The sequence below is a fragment of the Rattus norvegicus genome, chromosome 4, assembly GCF_036323735.1.
Source record: "Rattus norvegicus strain BN/NHsdMcwi chromosome 4, GRCr8, whole genome shotgun sequence".
Taxonomy (NCBI): domain Eukaryota; kingdom Metazoa; phylum Chordata; class Mammalia; order Rodentia; family Muridae; genus Rattus; species Rattus norvegicus.
This window is the reverse complement of record NC_086022.1, coordinates 171,726,635-171,749,441: the sequence shown is the minus strand read 5'-3', so window position 1 is coordinate 171,749,441 and position 22,807 is coordinate 171,726,635. Positions and strand designations below refer to the sequence as shown.

The 22,807-nt window shown below is 44.8% G+C and overlaps 1 protein-coding gene across 2 annotated transcripts in view; it reads left to right on the top strand.

Annotated features, from left to right (window-relative positions):
• Positions 1–22,807, top strand: part of Rerg (RAS-like, estrogen-regulated, growth-inhibitor) — a 108,475-nt gene that overhangs the window by 71,827 nt on the left and 13,841 nt on the right. For both annotated transcript variants that reach the window (NM_001398929.1, XM_006237582.4), the window contains exon 3: positions 22,408–22,464. In NM_001398929.1, the coding sequence (NP_001385858.1) occupies positions 22,408–22,464 (57 nt within the window). The remainder of the gene's footprint in view (positions 1–22,407; positions 22,465–22,807) is intronic.

Genomic DNA, 22,807 nt, shown 5'->3' with positions numbered 1-22,807 from the left:
CACCCTCCCCCCAACAATCACGTTCACTGGGGTTCAGTCTTAGCAGGACCAAGGGCTTCCCCTTCCACTGGTGCTCTTACTAGGATATTCATTGCTACCTATGAGCTCAGAGTCCAGGGTCAGTCCATGTATAGTCTTTAGGTAGTGGCTTAGTCCCTGAAAGCTCTGGTTGCTTGGCATTGTTGTTCATATGGGGTCTCGAGCCCCTTCAAGCTCTTCCAGTTCTTTCTCTGATTCCTTCAAAGGGGGTCCTATTCTCAGTTCAGTGGTTTGCTGCTGGCACTCGCCTCTGTATTTGCTGTATTCTGGCTGTGTCTCTCAGGAGCGATCTACACCCGGTTCCTGTCGGCCTGTACTTCTTTGCTTCATCCATCTTGTCTAATTGGGTGGCTGTATATGTATGGGCCACATGTGGGGCAGGCTCTGAATGGGTGTTCCTTCTGCCTCTGTTTTAATCTTTGCCTCCCTATTCCCTGCCAAGGGTATTCTTGTTCCCCTTTTAAAGAAGGAGTGAAGCATTCACATTTTGATCATCCATCTTGAGTTTCATGTGTTCTCTGCATCTAGGTGAACACCGCTTTTGAAAAAGTCAATAAGCACCTGCCTTCCCTTCAGAGACTAGGAAAGAACATCATAAGACTCATAACCCCGGGCTGGAGAGATGGCTCAGCGGTTAAGAGCACTGACTGCTCTTCCAGAGGTCCTGAGTTCAATTCCCAGCAACCACATGGTGGCTCACAACCATCTGTAAAGAGATCCGATGCCCTCTTCTGGTGTGTCTGAAGACAGCTACAGTGTGCTTATATATAATAAATGAATAAATCTTTAAAAAAAAAAAGACTCATAACCCCAACCAAAATGCCTATAGACAAAATGGGATTATTTAAGGATATTCCAGTAAAATACCAGTCAAATAACTCAATCTCAGTCAATCCAGGACCCAAATAAAGCAGTGTGATAGCATACAGGACTAGCATACCACAGCACAGGGCTCCTGTCATGGCCAAGACTAATGAGGAGAGACAGGAACTGAGGTGGTTTTGTTGTTTTTGTTATTGTTGTTGTTTTGTTTTGTTTTGTTTTTAAATCACATTTTATTCAGAAGGCTGCAGTCTGGGGGGGGCAGCAAGTCGACATCCTTAAAAAGGCAAATATCTTCCTTACATTTCATCTCCGGCCAGCAGATCCAGTAAAGGAGAAGAGGCATGGCAAGAGAAGGCATTCAGTCCTGGAAAGCATTTATCCTGGTCAAGTGCACAGACAGATAGCTGAGATTTGTGGTGTCTCTGGATCTCTTGTTATCAACCCCCCTCCACTCTTCCCTTGTTCTCCGATGTCTGGACTCGGGCTTTTCATGACATGCTGAAGCTCCCTAGTATATGCTAGTATCAATCTGTGCTCCTCCAGGGCTTCTGGTTGAGAGAGGAGCAGGACGAGGCCAAACAAACTCTAAACACTGTGTACACGTTTCTTTCTACAGACTGGAGGAAGTACAGATATTTCTTTACAGCACGGACTATGAAAATTCCCTAACTACCATTTCTGTCCCCTGTCGTATATAATACTTCTTAGTTAAGGTTTCTAGTACTGTGATAAAACACTATGACCAAAGGCAATTGGGAAGGAAAGGATTTACACTTCTACATCACAGCTCAGGACAGGACAGAGACTCAAGGCAGGATTCTGAAAACAGGATGTCAGAGACACAGAAGTCCCTGTGCTCACAGATAAACACTAGGGGAAGCTAGAATGTTAGCACACAGGGTTCTTCCTTCAAGGGAAGGATAACATGTTATCTGCATGTGGGTGGGCGTGGTTAATAGCCTGGTGACCTTTATTCTGTCTGTGTGGCTGAAGACCATACCAGATCCCCCTGCAGACTCTCTTCGTAAGCTTGTTTTTCTCTGTCAGTCTATAAAACCCATCCCTGTGGAAGCTGCTACATGTAGTCAGTCTGTAGAACCCATCTCACAAAGGAGACACATGTACTGTAGAGTTTTAAAGTAGCTATATCCAATCTTTCTTCATTGTGCACACAGGAACGAGTTCATTAGCACCAGAAAGGTTTTCACCAAATTGAACTATGATTAAATATGCCCAAAATGAACCACCTGGGGGTCAAACTCCCGAAGTTTGGAACAACACAAGCTACTACACTGTGTTGAGCAGAACTGCCTTCTTGTCTCCCACATATTGTCAGCCTGCTGGCTGTGAAGGTCACAGAGAGAAATGCTGCTTCTCATGACTGCTCAGACTTCTTGTCATACCCAGTACCACCATCCCCCACCCACCATAGGCTGCTTAGATCATCTCTACCCTTCCTTCTGTTCATCCACTTCTCCCAGATAGGCAAATGACTCATTTCATTTCGTGTTTCCAGACTTCATTGAGATAACTTCGTACGGACGGACCCCTTCCTTTAGTTAGAGGATTGACAGTTGATAAAACACCGTTATATGTGTTGTGGCCTTTAACAGAGATATAATTGTTTGTAAGTTTTCACTTTGCAAGCCAGAATGCAAGAACCCAGCAAGCCTCCCTTGCTGGGGAAACTGGGGGGAATAACAGTGGTGGGGTTCAAACCCAGTTCTTACCATTATAGGTGTAGCGTTTTGCGTTTCTACTTGCCAGAAGAGCTTGCTGTGCACTTATGAGTGCACGGGATCGGCGTCACGTCTCCACCAACCACACGGACAACTTTATAATCTTGATCTCAGGTTGCATTTTCATCTCAAAGATCAAATTTCAGAGAGTCAATTTTATGTGGTTCTTGGCCTTAAATGTCAGATTTCTCTTGATGGACTTGGGATAATTCAGTTACCGTAGGTTCCTGCTGCTGCCTCCTTACTTGTGCCGTGAAACTTAGTTTGATGCTAAGCAGCAGAATGACCTCACTGCCCTTTAGAGCATCATTCACTGCAGACCCGAACATACCTCCTGACAGAACACTCGTGTTTACATGCAAAGTGTCTCCCACAGGCTTACATATATGAACACATGGGATCCTACTGGTGTTACTATTTGAGAAGGTTGTGGAACCATCAGGAGGTAGAGGCTTCTCTCCCTTCCTTGTATTGTGTGTTTATCTCTCAGCCTCCAAATAGAAAGTGTCCAGAGATGAGGACACAGAGGTCTCACTGCAATCTGGCCGTGAGTGCCAATATCTTGTGATACAGTTCAAGTGAGTAACTAATACTGTCTCTTCCTTCGTATTAGGGCCCTGAGTGTGGGAATCAAGGAGGGAGGGGGGACTATAGAAAATTCGAGTCCAAAAGATCTCCCTCCCTTCATGACTGCCACTCATTTTCTTCTAGTTTTGTTCCCCAGTGTGGAGCACTTATCCTGCACTCGGTACTGGTGAACAGCAGCTAGAGGTATCATTCATTCGGTTTGTGCAACTCACAGCTTTATGGCTGAACAAAGCATGGACCAATGAATGGTTAAATGGGCCTGTTAGAGAACTGGCTGTGACCGGTAACAACTGGTAATGACTTGTGGCTGAGGCCCTCCTTTATATTCTTGCAAGCTCACACCAGTTTAGCTGCTATCCACACCAACCCATTACCCATGACCTCACAGACTGAGTCCAGTCCTGGGCCCTCATGGATCTGTAGGGTGAGAAGAGGGGGCCAGTCCTCCCTCTGTAGAGAACAGTGACTGAGCAGCCTCCAGGTTGCCTTCTAACCTCAGTTGTCTCCCTCATCAGCTCAGGGACTAATGGCATCATTGACTCGGAGTCTAGAGTGTTTCTCCATCCAAACAGTGTCTTCTAGCGACCTCATCGAACCACGAGGTTATCGTGACAAATGTCAGATGTGCATATTAGCATGGGTATCTACTCAGCTCCAGGATCTTTTTTTTTTCTTTTTGCCCATTTGGTATATTTCATTGTACATAGTACTCAGCTCCAGGAGGACACTTTTATTCAGATATATAATGTACTTTAATCATATCCCTGTATACACCCACCCTCACCATTTTTTCTTCTCTCTTTGCTTTCTTCTTCCTCCAGCCCTCTTTATCCTGCTTAGACATTTTCATTTCTACTTTGATGGCAGACGTTCGTGAGTTTTTGTTTATGTATACAGTCTAGACTCCACAATAAGAGAAAACATTTGTCCTTTAGCAGCTTGCGCGATTCACTTAATGTGATAATCTCCTCTTCCTTCCTTTTCCTCCAAAGATGACATTATTTTGTTTTTGTGAAGAACTGAAACCGTATGGTATACTCCACACTGCTCTCATCTGTTCTGTTAAGACGCACCTAGTTTGATTCCGTAACTTCGCTGTTGTGAATTCTAGGATGTGTTGACTTGTAACCATATAATAGGTCCAATTTGTTTCCTTCAGAAAATGCACGTGGATTTCCACAGAGGTGAGGCTAGTTTACATCCCCAGCAGCGGGGCGGAGGAGTTCCCTTGTTTCAGTGTCCTCTACAGCACTTGTTGTTACTCTTTTCTTAATGCCTGCCTTTCTGGTTAGAGTAAATGGAATCTCCGTGTTGTTTTAATTTGCATTGCTTTGATTACTAGTGATCTGATTCCAGACTCTGAATTCCTTTACCTCTGTATCTCTACTGGGCAAATGTTTCTTCTATTTCCTGAAGAAGGGATAAGATGAGAGCCATCTGTGCAAATACATGGCTTGGGCTGAGCCCAGAGAGTTTCTTTCTTTGTTCTATTCCTAAGCACAGACCTAGAAGATTCTAGCTTCAATGCAATCTAATTTTCAAAGATGACTGATTCTATCCGGCTTTCCTCAGCTTCGGCCTGAATTGCTGTGCTTGGCCTCAGACTAACTTGGGCAATGCGTTCTAATCTTCTGGTTCCTCCTCATTCTCTGTCTTGTTCTGTCTTCACCTGTGTCTAGCTTGTTCTTTCTACAGTCTGCCTCTGTAAAACTGTTCCAGTGAAACTGCTAATCACTCTCCTCTCTCTCTCTCTCTCTCTCTCTCTCTCTCTCTCTCTCTCTCTGAAATAGCCTCTCTTTTGTGTGCTGTTCTCCTGTGAGTTGGGCGTATCCTATCTCTGACCCATTCTGTCGAATCTTTCTCTTACTCATCACTTTGTCTGCCCCTCAATTAGACATCACTTTCATACATGGCTGCTTCCTTTTACAAACTAACCTTGCCCTCATTGTTAGGGTATCGAAGGTATGCACTAAGAATGTGTCTGTATTCCAGCCAGATCATACTGCAATCCAGGGCATATTTTCATTCTGGCTGAATCATGTAGGCCTAGAAGTCTTTGGATATGATCCCTTCCCAGAGCAGTCATGTTGCTGGATTAAAATTTATCTATATTACTGCTCATGTAGAAGGTATTACTATCTTGTAAAAAAAATTATTCTAAACTGACTTTTCATCTCTTCTCCACGCACAGCTTTTCTCTACTTCAGGATCTGGCATTTCATCTTCCTGTTGTCTTGGATCATAAACCTGCAGTCATTGTTTATTGTTCTCTTACTCTCTGTGACTGTCCCCAAACCAAATGTGACCATTTCCCACCCATAACTCTTCCCTGGTCCATGCTAAATTCCATATTAGCCTTCCAGGTGCTCACCCTGCAATAGATTGTCTGTCACCGAAAAATCTAATCCTTCCTTAAAATAATCAGATGCTTCCTGGTATCAAATCAATTTTTTTCACATTCAGCTGCAAACTCTTTATGATCTCAGCCTCTCCCTGCCCTTTATCTCCTTCCAGCTTTCTCTTTGTTCTTAGTCTGGTGTTGCCAGCAGCCTCTTTTCCTTAAACAGTGCACTGTGTCTTTGGAACACGTTCTTCCTCATGCTTGGCACGTTCCTGTCCCAGATATGTAGATATCTGGTTCAGTTCGCTGACTGTCTTCAGTCTCTGTCAAGGTACCTTCAGTCTCGGTAAAGCCTTTCACAGCCGCCTCCCACCCCCACCCCCTCAACTCTCCCTGCCCTGCTTCCTTTTCTTCTTCTGTTCTTGTCCCCATAAAATATAGCATTTAAGAATCTTATGCTCTGATTTGGTATGTGTTTTCCTGAAATCTAAGGGTCATGAAACTCTCAGATGAGACCTTGTCTATTTACATCCCTAGGACCCCACAGAGTCTGGGGTAGTTGCTTGATAAATGTTGAATGAATAAGTGAATGAATGAATGAATGAATGAGCAAAATAGACTGAGGATCAGTACAGTTCTTCAGCAGCCAGCCCAGTGCCATACACTTAATACTAGTAAAAATGTGCTGTGTGTTGAATACATGGATAGAATGAGTTAACTATATGAAGTTATCTTGAACTCTAAAACTCACAGAAACACATAATGCTTTATATTTTCTGTAGGTATTTTGTTTGTTCTGTTTTGATTTTTTTTTCTTTTTTTAATAGAAAGGACCCATTCACTCTCGTGGAATTAGCCTTCACTGTGTTTAAACAAACCTTTGATGTGTGGACAGGGCAAGAGGACTTATCCTACTTGCCAGTGTCCAGCACATGTGTGTATCTAAGAGACCCCCAGCATGTTCAGCACGTGTGTGTGTGCCTGAGAGACCCCCAGCAGAGCCTGAGCACTGACAGGGAGAAGAGTGTCTCATGGACACTCGCTTGTGGGCAGAAACATTCTCCTTTGGTGCAATTGGTTTTTCTGCCTCACATGGTGAAAAGCACTTTCAGAGCAGATAGAAGAAAATCTGAGAAGCTCTACATAATGAAACTCCGATGGAGATTAAGGTGGCCGAACTGCCTTAAAAAAAACCTGAGGTGAATGTTACAGATTTATTTTCCTTCTCAACCTTCCTCCTTTCCCTCTCCCTTCAGGTCCAAATAACCTTATCCAGAGGAATGCAAGGGAAAACAGTTGCAAAGTAATTCAGAGACTAATTGACAAGTCATCGCCAAATGAGTAAATTGATATTTGCATCACACTGCATGAGTCCTATCACCAACTTGTCTATGTTAGGATCCTGCAAATGAACACAACAGTGACTGGGTTGATTTTAAAACTCAGTTTCAGAGAGACAGAAGGAGGGAACAGATGGGGGATGAAATGAAGTCTTACAGAGAACTCCAGAGAGCCACACGGGAAGACGTGCCCTTTTGCCAATGCGGTCCAGGCTGTTCCATCCTGGCAATTCACCCTTGAAGAAATCTGCTCTAGGGGTTGCTAGAAAGAGAAGACTTTGTCTCATTTGGGTTGAAAAGAAAATATGGCTAGCAAAGAGACTGTGGATCGAAGTTTCCAGGAGTTCTGGTTGTAATGGCTGAAAGGTAGCACAGGCTTCTTTATAACTTGTGAAGTACAATACATATTCATTATGCGCCATAGTCATTGGTTTATATATATATATATCAACCATGTGTTCGATCACAATCTGTAGAATTAAGGTTGATGTAAAAAGACAGGCATAAACCAAACAAAAATATGGTTGTCCTAACTGCCTCCCACATCTACTATAAAACTGTGATACCAAACACCTTGGGAGCAAGCGAGTGAGTGAATTGTGTCTCATAGATTACAGCCCATTATTAAGGATCCATCATAGAGGTCAGAACCAAAACTGAGATCATAGATAAATGTTGCTTACTTCTTTTGCTTTTACTGAGCCTGCTTTCTTATATAACCAACAGTCCAGGCACCACCCACAGCAGGTTGGATCCTCCCATTGGGTCACAATCCCCTGGAACTCTAGCTTCCAGATATATGGCATCCTCTTCTGGCCTTTATGGGTACTTTATGGGTACACACAAAGCACACAACACACACACACAGAGACACACACAGACACACACACAGACACACACACAGACACACACACAGACACACACACACACACGCATATACACACATTAATAAAATAAAATAAAAATTTAAAAGAAGAAATGTATTTTATGTTGAAACTTAGGAGAAGATGCAGAAGAAGTGAAATCTTTTGTGTTTTTTTTTTAATTTAAATGATCTAATAGACAATACTCCTTCTAACAGCGGCAGTAACAATGTGTATAACTAAAATGACTGACAGAAATGGCCCCGGGAAGGATGGATGAGAGTCATGTTCTGCTTCTCTGTGACCACAAACACGAGGAGGGCCAAACACAGACATAAAAACCATACGTATTTCCCCTTCCAGCAAAAAGTAAACATTAAACCCCAGATTTACATCCAAGTCCTTTGGCAACATAAGAATTGCTTAATTCCTCACAGCAGTCCTGGTGAACCCTGGTGCTGTTAACAAACATGCAACAAAAGAGGAAATTATAAATACAGAACTCCATATTGGGAGGTTGACATTTATCTCTTAATTGCTACTCTTACAATTAAAGCAAATAATAATTTTTCAACTTATTCAAAGTGTGTTGGAAAGTTTGGACCAAGAATGTGTTGATTTTGATGGATAGTTGATGTATTAAGTTTAGATTCAAAGGCAAAACCTACTGACCTCATTCCAGAGTCCCACACCGATCCCTTCTTTGTTCCTTCAATAATTGAATTGAGCAGTAACGTATTGCCAGTTGGTCATACATACTGCTTTTGATCTTGAAAAGCTTATAGCTTTCATTTTGTGATCTTCTTAAGTATTCCCAAACTTCTTATCACATATGTTGGGAATTTTAGGCCATGCCTTCAAGGTCTCTCCTTCTCTCGTTTGTCCTACGCTAAGGCGCAGTTGCCTGTATCCAATTCATGCTTCCCTGGACATTTCCACAGGAACTGTAGTCAGTATTCATGACTTGAATGTCCCGAAGTGAGGCTCCACAGTTTGGGTTCCGTAAATGAAGTGTTTTCTAGCAGTTCCTGGAAACTGTATTAGGAAAAGCCTTTGATAGAAAACTTGTGTTTCCCTGAGAACCCCCCGCCCCACGCGCCACCAGGGTGATAATCTCAGCATGCAGGACAAGCCCACATTTTCAGGCCTGAGCGAACAGTCATTTCAAAGCTATTCCTCAAGCCCGTCTGGATCTAATTTCCTTTGTATTTTCACCCCTACCTTATAAAGCCTGCGCCTTTATCCTGCGTTCGTTTTACACATCCATTACGTAGCTCCGTTTCTGTTTTTATGAGACTTGAGGATTTTTTTGTGTCAGTTTGCTTTGACCCTCACAGGAAAGACAGCAAGGGGTCAGATTGATAAGGGGTGCGAGGGGAGGCACTTCAGAGAGTAGAGCCGTAGAAGCGGACGATTGCTTAAATGCCCGCTTTGATCTGGATCCATTCACTCTTACAGCAAAGTTAGAAATCTGAAATGAGGTAGAAAACATGGGAAGTGAGGGAGGCTACCACAGTTATGAAAAGGCCCCGTTCTGGCCATCTCTGTTTCTCTTAAACCATCTACAGCGTTGTTGCCTCATCAACCATATTGCCAACCAAGCATAATGGGCTGACGTCAGGGATGGCTTTCTCCAGCTGCAGGGCCAGCATATGGCAGGAATTGTGATAGGACAGCCACGTTGACTGATGTTGACTATGTGACAGACGGATGAATGAGTGGGAGAGTTAAAGACAGTGGTTGAGCATGTGTTTTATGGAAGGGTGGATAGATGGGGCTCTAATAATTTTCATTAGCACTGCATGCTTGCTGGCTTCAAATATGATGTCACTTTTTACAAAGACCCTTTGACCTTCTGGAACTTCATCACATCTGAAACCCTTGTTCTCATTCCTCTCCCATACTCGCAACAAACCTCTCTGGACCAGGTCAAGTCCCATCATCGTCACACCCAGGAACTTCTGTGTGTGCCTATGAGCCTCAGAGTAATAACTCAAGCTCCTGGATGGGACCTGGGAGTTTCTTCATATTCTGGGCTCAGAGAACTTCACGACCCATCCCCCAACACACCTGCGTACTTCCACCCACACGGTACCTGACCCATCGCTGAACATGTGACTTCTGGCTGAACTTGGCAGTTCTGCATCTACATCATTAGACGTGACAAGTGACTACTTGACTTTCTCTCTAGAATTCAGCAAGCTTCAACTCATCTTAGCCCTAATATGAAGTCATCTTGCCTGTGGAATCTTCTGTCTTGCTTTCTTTGGTACTTTGCATGATATTCAATAAGTGTACATTAATTAAATGTGAAAATTGCATATAAGCAAAAGAAAGACTTGGTAAAATGCCCTCTCTCTCTCTCTCTCTCTCTCTCTCTCTCTCTCTCTCTCTCTCTCTCTCTGTGTGTGTGTGTGTGTGTGTGTGTGTGTGTGTCCACACACACGGGAAAGTACACACCTGTGCATGCACATAGGTGTGGAATCTAGATAGAAGGCAATGTAATCTCTCATCTTATTTTTTATTTTAATTTTCTTATGTATGGGTATTTTGCCTACATGCATACCTGGGTATCATATCCTCTGGAACTGTAGTTACAGATGGTTGTAAGCTGCCATCTGGGTGCTAGTGATGAAATCCGAGTCCTCTAGAACTAGCCGGTGCTCTTAACCTCTCTCCAGACCCCTCCCCCCTTATTTTTCTGATAGGATAGCATCTGTCTTTGAATCCCGACCTCACTATTAAGCTGGGTTGGTTAACCACAAGCTCCAGAGAGTCACTTGTCTCTGTGTTGCCAGAAATGGAGTTATAGCCACACACCATCATGCCAGCTTTTCACGCGGGTGCTGCGGATCCAAACTCAGGTCTTCATCATCATATTGCAAAGCCTTTTACCAAGCCATCTTTCCAAGCCTACATAATTTTTAAAGGACTAAGTTAGTTGGCTGTAAAGGCATCTGAAATGAGATGTTTGTGCCGACCTTTGCTATGAGACTTTCTCCTTAAGTCCTGATTTTCAAATCTGCAGTTGCTACCATTCTACCTCCAGTTCAGAAGTTATTTTTGTTTTCTTTTGGCAAAGTCCAAGACATTTCAAACAGGCTCGACCACTGTCAAAGCTTAATAACCTAAAGCTTCAAGGAGCTGCCCTAGGTCTGCGAGGCAAACCTTACTAGACTCTGCCAGAGCATCGCTGTTCTGTCCCCAGAGGCACAATGACTGCTGTTTCTTGTAGGAGGAAAGGGGCAGCCACAGAAAGTCCCACCCAAAGAGAGGGTGTGCACATAGGACGTAGGGCAGAGCAAAGACCCAGGTCTCCAAGAGAAGAACTGTGGCAGGCCCAGAGCATGAGAGAGGAGAAAAATTAAATTTGGAGGTTTGGTTTGACCTGAGACTAACAAAGGCTCAGGTGAAGGGGAAAGGATGCTCGGTTGTAGTCTGAAGTTTATGAGTACGTCTGGGTCCTGAGCAAGACAATGGCTGGATTTGATCTGGCCCGGCCACATGCTCTAACTTGATGTGGAGAGTGAAGGAAAGGGGTACGTTCCATAGAATACAAGACTGAGACAGTACACGCCTGTGATCCCAGAACACAGGACGCATAGGCAGGAGGATTTCCGTGAGTTTGAAGCGTGCCCCTGTGTCTTAGGATTTTACTGCTGTAAGCAGACACCGTACCCCAGGCAACTCTTATAAGGACAGTATTTAATTGGGGCTGGCTTACAGGTTCAGAGGTTCAGTCCATTATCATTAAGGTGGGAGCATGGCAGTATATAGGCACCAATGGTGCAAGTGGAGCTGAGAGTTCTACAACTTGGCAAAGGCAGCTAGGAGAAGACTGGTTTCCAGGCACCTAGGATGAGGGCCTTAGGGCCCATACCCAGGGTGACACACCTACTCCAACAAGGCCACACCTCCAAAGAGTGCCACTCCCTGAGCCAAGAATATTCAAACTACCACACCCTGTCACGAGAAAAGAGAGAAGAGAGGATGGGAGAGAGGAAATAAGTAACTTTGGAGGTAGTAGCCTTTTTATTTGAAGAAGTGTCTTAGGGTTTTACTGCTGTGAACAGACCCCATGACCAAGGCAACTCCTATAAGGACAACATTCAGTTGGGGCTGGCTTACAGGTTCAGAGGTTCAGTCCATTATCATCAAGGCAGGAGCATGGCAGCATCCAGGCAGGCATGGTGCAGGAGGAGCTGAGAGCTCTACATCTTCATCTGAAGGCTGCTAGCAGGATATTGGCTTCCAGGCAGCTAGGATGAGGGTCTTAAAGCTCACACCCACAGTGACACACCTATTCCCACATGGCCACACCTAATAGTGTCACTCCCTGGGCTGAGCACATACAAACCATCACAGGAGGAGTCTCTGGGATGCTGAGCTCGAACATGTGGCACGGCCAAAGGCTATATGTAGAGAAGAACCAGTCATCCGCCCCTTTAACTCTAGGCCAGAGCAGAAGCGTCCAGGTTAGCTCTTCATAAAGTGACTCCAGGTTCATCTCTTGTGTTTCTGACTCTGGCAAACACAAATGTCAGTACTCGAATGTTATTCCCTCTGGAGCAGCAAAGTGAGCCAGGCTCTCACCATCTGCCCTGTCTTCTTTTCTCCAGTCTTTGCAGCAGGAACCCTGTGACAGCGGGACTTGGGTCCCAGTCTAAGTCAAAGTCTCTGTTGATCTCCCCACCACTGTCACCCCTCTTGGTTTTCCCAGGGCATGGAAGAGCACACATTCCCAAGTCTTTAGGGATAAAACCCGTGTGATATTTTCTTTGCTGAGGTGGTTGTCTAAGGTAATTCCTGACATTCTTTCTTGTTGCTGAAACTGGCCAGGAGACATCAGCTCACTGTGCTCTGAGCTCCGCTTGATATCTACACCATTACGTACTTCCTGTCTGCTCGGTGTGTTGCCTGAATAAACAGCCTTTTGAAGAGAAAAGCAAAAAATCTTACTTATCTTGAAGTTTCCCCTTTGCTTCTCAAAATTTATATTCTCTCACCGGGTTGCCATGGTTTTGGGTCATGGTGATTCTCTGCAGTAAAGAAGAAATCCAGTCATGAACCAAAAATGCAATTCCCAGAGCCTGCTTCTCGATAGGGTGTACGCTCATATAGAAGAAAAATCTCAACCACGTGGAATTAAGTCATATGTGGAAATATTAAGATATAGTGTTTATTATTGTGTATCGCTAAAAGAGATTTAACAAAGTTACTGGATTCAGAGTCAGCTCCTCCACTTAACTGCTCTGCAAAAAGGCAGTTCATCAATCTGATCATGTTCTTTCTGAATAAAGTAGGAGCATTAATTTCTATTTTCAAGACTTCGTATGATAAATAAATTCACTTGTGGTCTATGTCTACTCTGTCCTTGACTCCCCTTGAATGGTCAGAAAGTGCCGTTGGTGTTGTATTGAAAGCATTCCCAGAACCCCCCTAATTCCTCTAATTCAGGGAGAGTGTACACTTCAGACCAACAGCTTATTTGATTAACGAATTAGCTTCGAATTATATAGCCTGACAATCCACCAGCAGCCATCGCTTGCACCCTCGGTGAGAGTTGTTTTATGATGAAAGCTTATTTCTGTTTTGTTTTGTTTTGTTTTTCTGGAAAAACCTTTGCGGAATATAAGGCTAACAGCAGTGTGGATCCTGCAATTTGGACCAATAAGATTTGCAAAGCTGGTGGCCTGGATGGGCATCAGAACCAGGGCTTAGGCTTGAGAAGGGGCTGATAGATATTTTCAAGAAAGTAAAAGGGAGAGTGAATATCAGCTCAGGACCCCCAAGACCATGGTCTCATCACAGAGGAGATTTTTTTTTGCCAGTAGGACAGAGGGCAGGGAATAAGAAACAAGGACAGGAGATAAAGGACAGGGAAGAAGGGAGCAAGGGAGAGGAAGGAGTGAAATTTGTCCCAGAGGATAAAGAACTGCTCTGGATAGAGAGTAGACAGACACGATGTGGCCCATAGGAAAATGGCAGATTATAAAGGTAAAATGGGAAACCCCGTGTTAGGATGAGGTGTTAAATTTTAATTGGGCATGTTAATTAGGTGAACCAAAGGAGGCTTCTGATTGCTGGACTTCAGTACTTTGATAGCTAGACCTTGGTAGTCGGCCTCAAGAGGAAGAAGAGGCCAAATAAGGAAAGAGACCTTGCTTTTGGAATACAATCTAATGGCTTCTAGCAGGGCAGAGGGAATTGGGAAGAGAGGCAAGGCCTGTCAGAGCCATGTTTGCCAGGCTGGGCTGGCCAGAGTTCCTTCAGAAGTCCTGTTTAATGAGCTCGATTCCTCAACACTGTAAGCACACCAGAATACAGACCTTCGTCAATAGTGATCTGGAAAGCAATGACTTACTGTCTAATTGCTACCCTCCTCCATTTCTTAACTATGATATGATGGTCATGTCAGGCATTTGTAACAACCAGTAGAGGTAAACTGCTCAAGGCTTCTTCTATGGGTTAACGGGGATCGTTCATGCTTGATGGGATGTAGGAACATAAATATTTACAAAGTAGTTGGATATATTCCATAAAGAGGAGAAACGAATAACAATGTCGTGCCACGGAAGAGGAAGCAATGTCCTGGCCAGGACAGGAGACGGTTGCTCCAGTCCTTACTGTTGGTAGGCGTGCTGTCTGGCGCATAACAACATTATCTGTGAGTCTGCTGTGTCCTGTCCTTTGTCACCCCTTCCCTTGATGGTGTTCCAGTCTTCATGCCTGCTTTCTGTGCTCATTAGTTATTAGCTTGCTACAATTTTTAGGAAGCCAAGTTCAAATAGAGCTGGCATGAGAGGGCTTTGGGAGCACCCCCCACCCCCAACCACAGAGCTCTTGCATGATACTTGAAATTCTCAACCCCAAAGGAAACAAAGTAAAGCCGGTCAAATAAGGACGATGAGGGGGAGAATTGTCACCCGCCCATGTGTGTGTCAGTGTCATGCGGGTTACAGAAGTCAAAAGCTCGTCTTGGCTCCACACCAAGGAGGAAATATACACACACGAACTTACGTCTAGAAGACCGATTTCTTTCCCCCCTTAGAGATATTTCAGGCTCTATTGTCTTCTTGTTTTGTAACAAAGTCTGCATCAAGCAAAACCAAACCAGATGGTTTTTGTTTCCAAGATGGAGTGAAGTATGCAGGTGAGCATGTGTGTAAAGACACCTGTGCTTATGACTTCATAGCATCCTCTGGAAAGTTCCTTCCTCCAGAGTTGACGGAGGAGGGGGCAGCAATCTCAGGTAGCGTCTTTTTTATCTGAACCCCAATGATTGACTGAAACACTGAGGATCATGAAGCCGAAAGTCCCTCCTAATATGAGAAAGAAATGTGGGGCTAGTAAGATGGCTTCTGTGGGTAAAGGTGCCTGCAGCCAAGACTGAAAACCCGAGTTCAATCCCCACCACCCATGTGATGGGAAGAGAGAGCTAACTCTCAAAAGTTGTTCTCTGGCTTCTTCCAGACACACACACACACACACACACACACACACACAGACACACACACACATACAGACACACATACACAGACACACACACAGAGACACACAGACACACACACAGAGACACACAGACACACACACAGAGACACACAGACACACACACAGAGACACACAGACACACACACAGAGACACACAGACACACACACAGAGACACACAGACACACAGACACACACACGCATACAGACACACATACACAGACACACACAGAGACACACAGACACACACAGAGACACACAGACACACACGCACAGACATACACACAGGGACACACAGACACACACAGAGAGACACACACACAGACACACAGACACACACACAGACATACACACAGAGAGAGACACACACACACACAGACACACACACAGATACACACTCACACACACTCACACACACACAGACACACACTCTCACACACACACAGAGGAGTGAGGGGAGAGAAATGTAATAAAAAAAAACTTTAAAGAGAGGTGTAAATGATCTGAGCTTTAATTTCTTCATGCTACACAGCCATATACTCCACATTCTCCTGCCACAAACCAGTGGGGAGGGAAGATGTGCCTGCAGAGTCCAGCCCCGTGCCTGAGCTCACGGTGCATGCTCAGTAAGTGAAAGCAGGTAATAATATCACTGAATTCTTAAGATTGCCCCATCATACGGTTTAGGACACTGTTTCAGTCAAGGCTGTGCTCGGTGAGATGAACAAGCAATTCCCGGCGATATGAAAGCTCTCGTCTTTCTCTCACGCACTGCTTGCATTGCTTGTTTTACTGTGAAGTTGTAACTACAGATCATAAATTCAAAGTGGAAGCAATTTCGTATTGATCTCGCTACCCGTGTGGGCTTGGCGACAGGGACCTTGGCCTCGGGTGTTTGTAGGTACTGACGTCAAATAAGCACAGAATCAGTGCGGAGGAGGAAGAGAGTTAGGAAGAGAGATACTTTGTGGGTATGGTCTCATTTCCAGAAGCTCCATACTTGGGGATTATTATAAATAAATACATTATCTAGAATGCTGTCATGTAAAGTTATTATAATGTCCTCATATGAATTTATTATAATGTTCTTGTGTGAGCTCTGCTAGAGCCTGACAATTACAGAGGCGGATGCTCGAGGCTAACCATTGGACTGAGAACGGGGTCCCCAATGGAGGAGTTAGAGAAAGGACTGAAGGAGCTGAAGGGATTTGCAGCCCATAGGAAGACCAACAATATCAACCAACCAGACCCCCAGAGCTCCCAGGGACTAAACCACCAACCAAAGAGTACACGTGGAGGGACCCATGGCTCCAGTCGCACATATAGCAGAGGATGGCCTTGTCGAGCATCAGTGGGAAAGGAGGCCCTCGGTCCTGTGGAGGCTCGATGCCCCGGCATAAGGGAATGCTAGGACAGTGAGGAAGGAGTAGATGGATGGGTGGGGGAGCACCCTCATGGAGGCAGGTGATGGGAGGATGGGCTGGAGGGTTTCTGGAAGGGAAACTGGGAAAGGAGATAACATTTGAAGTATAAATAAAGAAAATATTCAATAAAAAAAAGGGGAAAAAAAGCTTTGACAAGAGGGCTGGCAAGACAGCTCAGGAGATATAGCACTTCCTGCCAAACCCGAGGACATGAGTTCTCCAAGCCTATGTGGCATAAGGTGAGAACTGACTACCACTAGCTGTACTCGGCACACCACATGTGCTGTGTAGCACATACATATGTGTACACACATGAATGAACGAATGAATGGATGTATGTGGAAATATTTAAACTTTGACCTGATGATGCGTGCACACACACAAGTGCGCACACACACACACACACACACACACACACATGAATGAATGAATGAATGAATGAATGAATGAATGAATGTGAAAATATCTAAAATTTGGACCTGGGTATTTTCGACACTTGCGTGCAATTTTGTCTCCCACACTTACATGTGGATTGTTTGGTCCCCTCAGCGTGTGTTAGTTTTCTCTGCTGCTCTGTAGTAAATGCTATTGTCCTGGGCTGCTGAGTTTAGAGTCGGTCTGTTGCATAGCCTTGACTATGGACCTGGGCCCCTGCAGGGATGATTCGTCACCACTCCGTAGGAGCTTGCCCACATCCTCGCTGTCACTCAGGTACAGACACTTACTTGACAGGAGCCTGGAAGGTGGCCTCAGGAGGTTCTGTCCATGTCGCTGTTGGATCGAACTCTTCACTTGTAAATATCAATGTTAGTCTGCATCTGCTGAACCAGCTTATCTCTTTCTTAAAAAGATTTCTCATGAAGAACACTTGAAACTGTAGAAGACTTTGGCAAGAGACCTCTGTGGGAAGCAAAGGTTGCTGATGTCACTTTGTGCTTTGAAAAACAAACAACCAAACTCACAACTCTGCCTAAGATTGTTGGGGTGCAGAGGGCAGGAAATTAGTCTGCTTTGTACAGTGACTTTGCTGGTGTTGGCGGTGCTGGGGACTGTGTCTGGGACTTTGCATGTTCTAGGAAAGTATTCTACCATCGCATGGCACCCCAACTCTTTCCACAAACATTCAAAAGGTATTTCCAATGCTTATCATTAGTGTGTGTGTGCACACATACGTGTCAGTGTGCACCCGTCACAGCTCACACACGGAGGTCAGAGGACAGCTGTGTGGAGCTGTCTCTTTCTCTTCTCCCACTTTATGTGCAGGTTCCGGGGCTCTAACACAGGTCACCGGGTTTGAACATCAAGCATCTTCACCCATTGAGCCACCTCTCTAGCCTCAAACAGTGAGCATCTTAATAAACTATAAATTTTGATGGGACAATGGAAAAGACCTTCTGTGCTTCCCTCAGGCTTCCGGAGCCCCTGACATCCTATAGCCACATCACTGCGTGAGGGAGAACTTACACAAGATGGTGCGGTACAGGATGGTTTTTCTGTGATGTCTTTCAATACTTGGCTGTTCGTTCTCTGTTAAGGATGAGCCACCATCATGACCATTACTGAGTCTTTTCTCTCGCCTACCCAGCAACTCTCTCTTCGTCTACCAGGAGCGATGCTGGATATCAGAAAACAAACCGCACACTCTCATGGAATGTGCATTCCTGAGGACATGGCCAAGCCACAGAACAACAGCAGTGACAGTAATAAGACCCCAGTTGCTCCGTTTCCCTTGCTATTAGTGGGTGCTTATGGACGCTGAGCGGCTGTGGCTCTCACAAGAGCAGCAGTGCATGATGGGACAGTGGGAGGAGACTCCTTCATTTCCAGCTGTGCTCACCATTGCTCCTCTTACGCCAGCCACACCTGCCTGGTTCACGTCACCCACGCTTTCCTGTCTCGGAGTCTTTGCCTTTGCTCTTCTTTCTGCCCAGGACATTATCCTCTCAAACATCGTACTTTACACATGTCAGATACTGCTTCTCAGACAGGATGTTCAGGGATGGCGTGATGGACTGATTGGTTAAGAGCACCTGCTCTTGCACAGGACCCCGGTTTGATTCCCAGCACCCACATCGGGTGGCTCACAGCTGCCTGTAACTCCAGTTCTAGGAATCCAGTGCCATCTTCTGTCCCTTTGAGTACCTGTATGCACGTGGTACACACATGTGCGCGCTTGTGCACACGTGCACACGCACACTCACACGCGCACACAGGTAAAATAAAATTTTTAAAAATCTTTTAAAAAAAAGAGAATTACCCTTTCCACTCCTTGGATAACATCCCTCGCTCCCCCTCATCCATCAAGAGCAGAGCCTCCCTAAGTCGCTGTGGGTGTTTGCCCCAGAGCATTTGTCCTCTCTGGCACACTGCACACTTCAGTTGTCTTTTGAATTTCTCCAGTTTCTTCCTGGAAGATAAGGTCATGAGGTCAGGGACGGTGGTTTCAACTGTGACCTGGACATTTCCAGACGGAGCAGATGGCCAGCACAGAGTAGACACTGACTGAGGATTAGCTCAAGTGATGGAGAATTTGGGGCAGAGACGTCACATGAGATGGGGTGCATTGGCCTCCCAACAACAAGGAGGAAGTAACATCGTTAGCTGATGAAGCAGGAAATGAAAGCTGCAGTGTGGGAGCCGAGGTGAGGTCGGCTATATCACATATAAAAACCATGTCCCGTGATAAAACTTGTAGAAGTAATATATACTGGTAACCCTTGAAATGCGCCATCACTGAAGCATCACTGAAACGTGCATGCAGTTTAAAGGACAATAAAACATCCACCAGATAACACAGCGCAGGTGTGTTATTGTTTTCATTCTTTATGATCATCAAATTAAAATATTATCAGAATATAAATCTAAAACCATATCAATTTCTCGTCCCCCAAAATAACCTGTAAGGAAAAAAAAATACCCTTGAAAACACATCTCTAGAGAATGCCTAGTATGTAGCGGTTTCTCTGTGCTTTATGTGTATTTGAATAGATTAGCTTTTTTTAAATGCATGCTTCTATTGTCGGAAATAGTCACTCATGTGCAGCTGTGTGAAAGAATATTGGCAGTGTCTAAATTGATTACGTGGGTCCAGCATGTGCGTGCTGTCTCCCAGAAGGAGGTCGTTCTGTTGCGTTGAGAGTGAGAGTCCGGCCAGTATCCCAGGAGTCAGCAGGAACACACACGATGTCTCAGAGGTAGACAGAAGCTGCTCTTTATTTCTGTTGTCCTTGTCCGATATGTATGTGTGTGTGTGTGTGTGTGTGTGTGTGTGTGTGTGTGTGTACGTGTGTATGCCATGGTGTGCATGGACGTCAGGGGACAGGTGTCCAAAGCTGTTTTCTCCTTCCACTGTGAGATCCAGGGGTTACACTCACTCAGGCCATGAGACTTGGGCCTCCAGCTCTTTTATCCACTGAGCCATCCTGCCAGCCCCAGGTATGTTTTAATGAACACTGGAAGTTTCTTTGGTGTTGACACATCCATATTCCTCCTGTGTTCTATAAAATACTCACACGTTTGTTAAGAGGGTGACAGGTCTTTTCTATAAGAAAAGTAACTGCATGGAGAAGCAGGAGTGCCGCTGGGAGTGGTCCCAGTGACCACGGCTGAAGGACAAAGTTACATTGTGTAAAATGTATTGCGTATACATATTGAAAACTTCCAGTATTAAAGAGCGCCAGCATCCTGAATGTCTTCTGCACATCTTCCTTATGGCTTCAAAACATATTGCCAGACCCAGGCATCTTCGAATGGTGCAATTATGTTCAGCACATTTGAAAGGCACTCGAGTGTCTAATACAGTTCAGAAATACTTTTGAAAAATGATTAAATTTTAAATGGTTTTGGAATTGAGAAACACCGGTTGCGTTTTTTTAAGCAGCTCATTTGAATAAGCCATTTCTCCCAGATAATACTTTTTATAGATTGCCTTTTAGTGTTAAAGTATATATTCTAACTAAAGATAGAGCCTTTCAAATACCCTGGCCAGCCCTGGGACTCGTAGGGTCTCACTGTGTGCCCTTAATTGGCCCAGAAGTCACAGAGATTCACCTGCCTCTGTCTCCCAATGCTGAGATTAAAGGCATGCACCACCATGCAGGGCTAACGTGGATAATCTTTTAAAGGGAAAGGTATCTATCTGTACTAATTATTTCATAAATACAAAAAAATCAACTTAAAAAGAAAAGCCTTGTTCCCAAGAGAATTCACATTGGCACAGGAAGGGCTCAGTTGAAACCACAAGTTCACTCCCTGTGGGAAGAATGGCAGGGTCAGTGTTTCTGCCACTGCAAGCTCCGAGCATATATTGGCTCACGTTAAGTCTCACGCTCTGAAATTAAGAAAGAATATTGCTGTTTTCTCTTTTTAGTCACCCGCTGTGAAGCCACTTGTGGCTGGGGTCTGTCTAACAAAGTTCACCTTGCTCTGGGTACCATGACAGTCCACAGGATGCACTGGGAGAGAGGCATGCATCTCTGTTGATCCTAAAAGTGACAACAGACAGAGCAACCATAGCCTTCAACCAGTTAGCTTTCAACTAGTTAGTGAAGGAGTGTGTGAGCAGCCCATTCAAGGCATTTCTGTAAAAGTAGGGATATAATTGATAATTTGTATCGATACGACACGCTTCTGAGTGAAGTTCAGTTGAGTCTCGGAGAACTCACCAAGAGTCTTCAGAGTCTCTAAGCTTCCTGCAATTATTTGCCAAATAGTATGAATGTGCTATTATTTTTTTCAGGGGAAGGATCCAGTATTCTTTGTCTATTTTTAGTGTCTGTGACAGTCTCCGTGAAAAACTTTCTCAAGTTTGACAGCCACTTTCAGGAACTGCAAAGCAGTACAGCTCATTGACATGGGTCCCATAAACTTTCAGGACGATAGTGTCTACTTGTTCAAGCATGTTTTGTGTTTGTTTTAAGACAGGGGCTGTTCATTTAGCTCAGGATACCCTGAAAGTTCCTGTGTATCCCAAGGCTATCTTCAAACACACTATCCCCCTTCCTCAGCCTCCCCATGCTGGGATTACAAGCTTGGGCCATCATGGATGAAAACTGCTCCTCTTTTGTTAACTCCATGTCTCCAGCTAAAGGTGATGCACACATTACCTATGACTTAAAATAAGTGCAGATCAACGGAGAGATTGCAGGCATTTCTTTGAGACAGGCGGTCTTACTGAACAAACCTGGACGAGGCAGCCAGCAAACCCTGGTGATCTTCCTGTCTCCAGTCTCCCTCTCAGCCCAGACATGCGTGACCACAGCAGCTCTTTTTGTGTGAGTGCTGGGAGCTGAACTCAGGACCTCACACTAGTGCAGCAAGCACATTTAGCCAGAGCCGTCTCTCCAGCCCTCACCGTGACTTTCTGATGAGCTTTTAGAATTCCTAACTCTGGTTTTTGGATAGCTACATTTCTGTAACATTGGTAGCTTCTGTCTTTTCATCCCAGCAACTGTGGCCTCTTTTCCTTTAAGGTACCTTTGTCAATCTCTACTAATACTCAAACTCTAGAGACCCGTAATGTGGCTCTGAATTAAAGACTCCGCGTGGGTAATTTCACAATGTACTGATTGGGCTTTATCCCTGTGATAAGAAGAATACATATAAGCTTATTTAAACAGCACCCAAGTTTGAGGTCACTAAGTGCATGGAAATGATCACAGGTGAGCTGGGCTGGTTGCCAAGGAAACACTGATTGTGTATGTTGGAGGACAGGAACTCCAGCAAGAGCTCACGTTTGACATGTTCTTTTTCTTCCATAGCGATTGTGGTGAGATTTCTGACCAAACGGTTCATCTGGGAATACGATCCAACCCTCGGTAAGTGACGAGTTATATCCTCGCCTCCCCCTCTTCCAATATGCTCGTGATCCTCAAAAGAGGACAGCATGTGTGTCCCACCCTGGATAAGGCCCTTTCTGCTGTCTCAGAAGCATAACGTTTATGTGGTCAAGCATAAAGCCCTCCTAGAGGCCAGCAGTGTGCCCCGTCCTGTGCCTCGAGCCCTGCAGGGCTTAGCACAGAAATGAAGAGGTCCCATCCATCCCAGAGAAGATGCCGACGGGTCAATAGGATGCTTGCTTGGCTCTCCTGGGAGAAAGGCTAACACAGGCAGCATTCAGGGTGGGACAAAAAGGTGTGCTGAAGAGAATACCACTGTTAA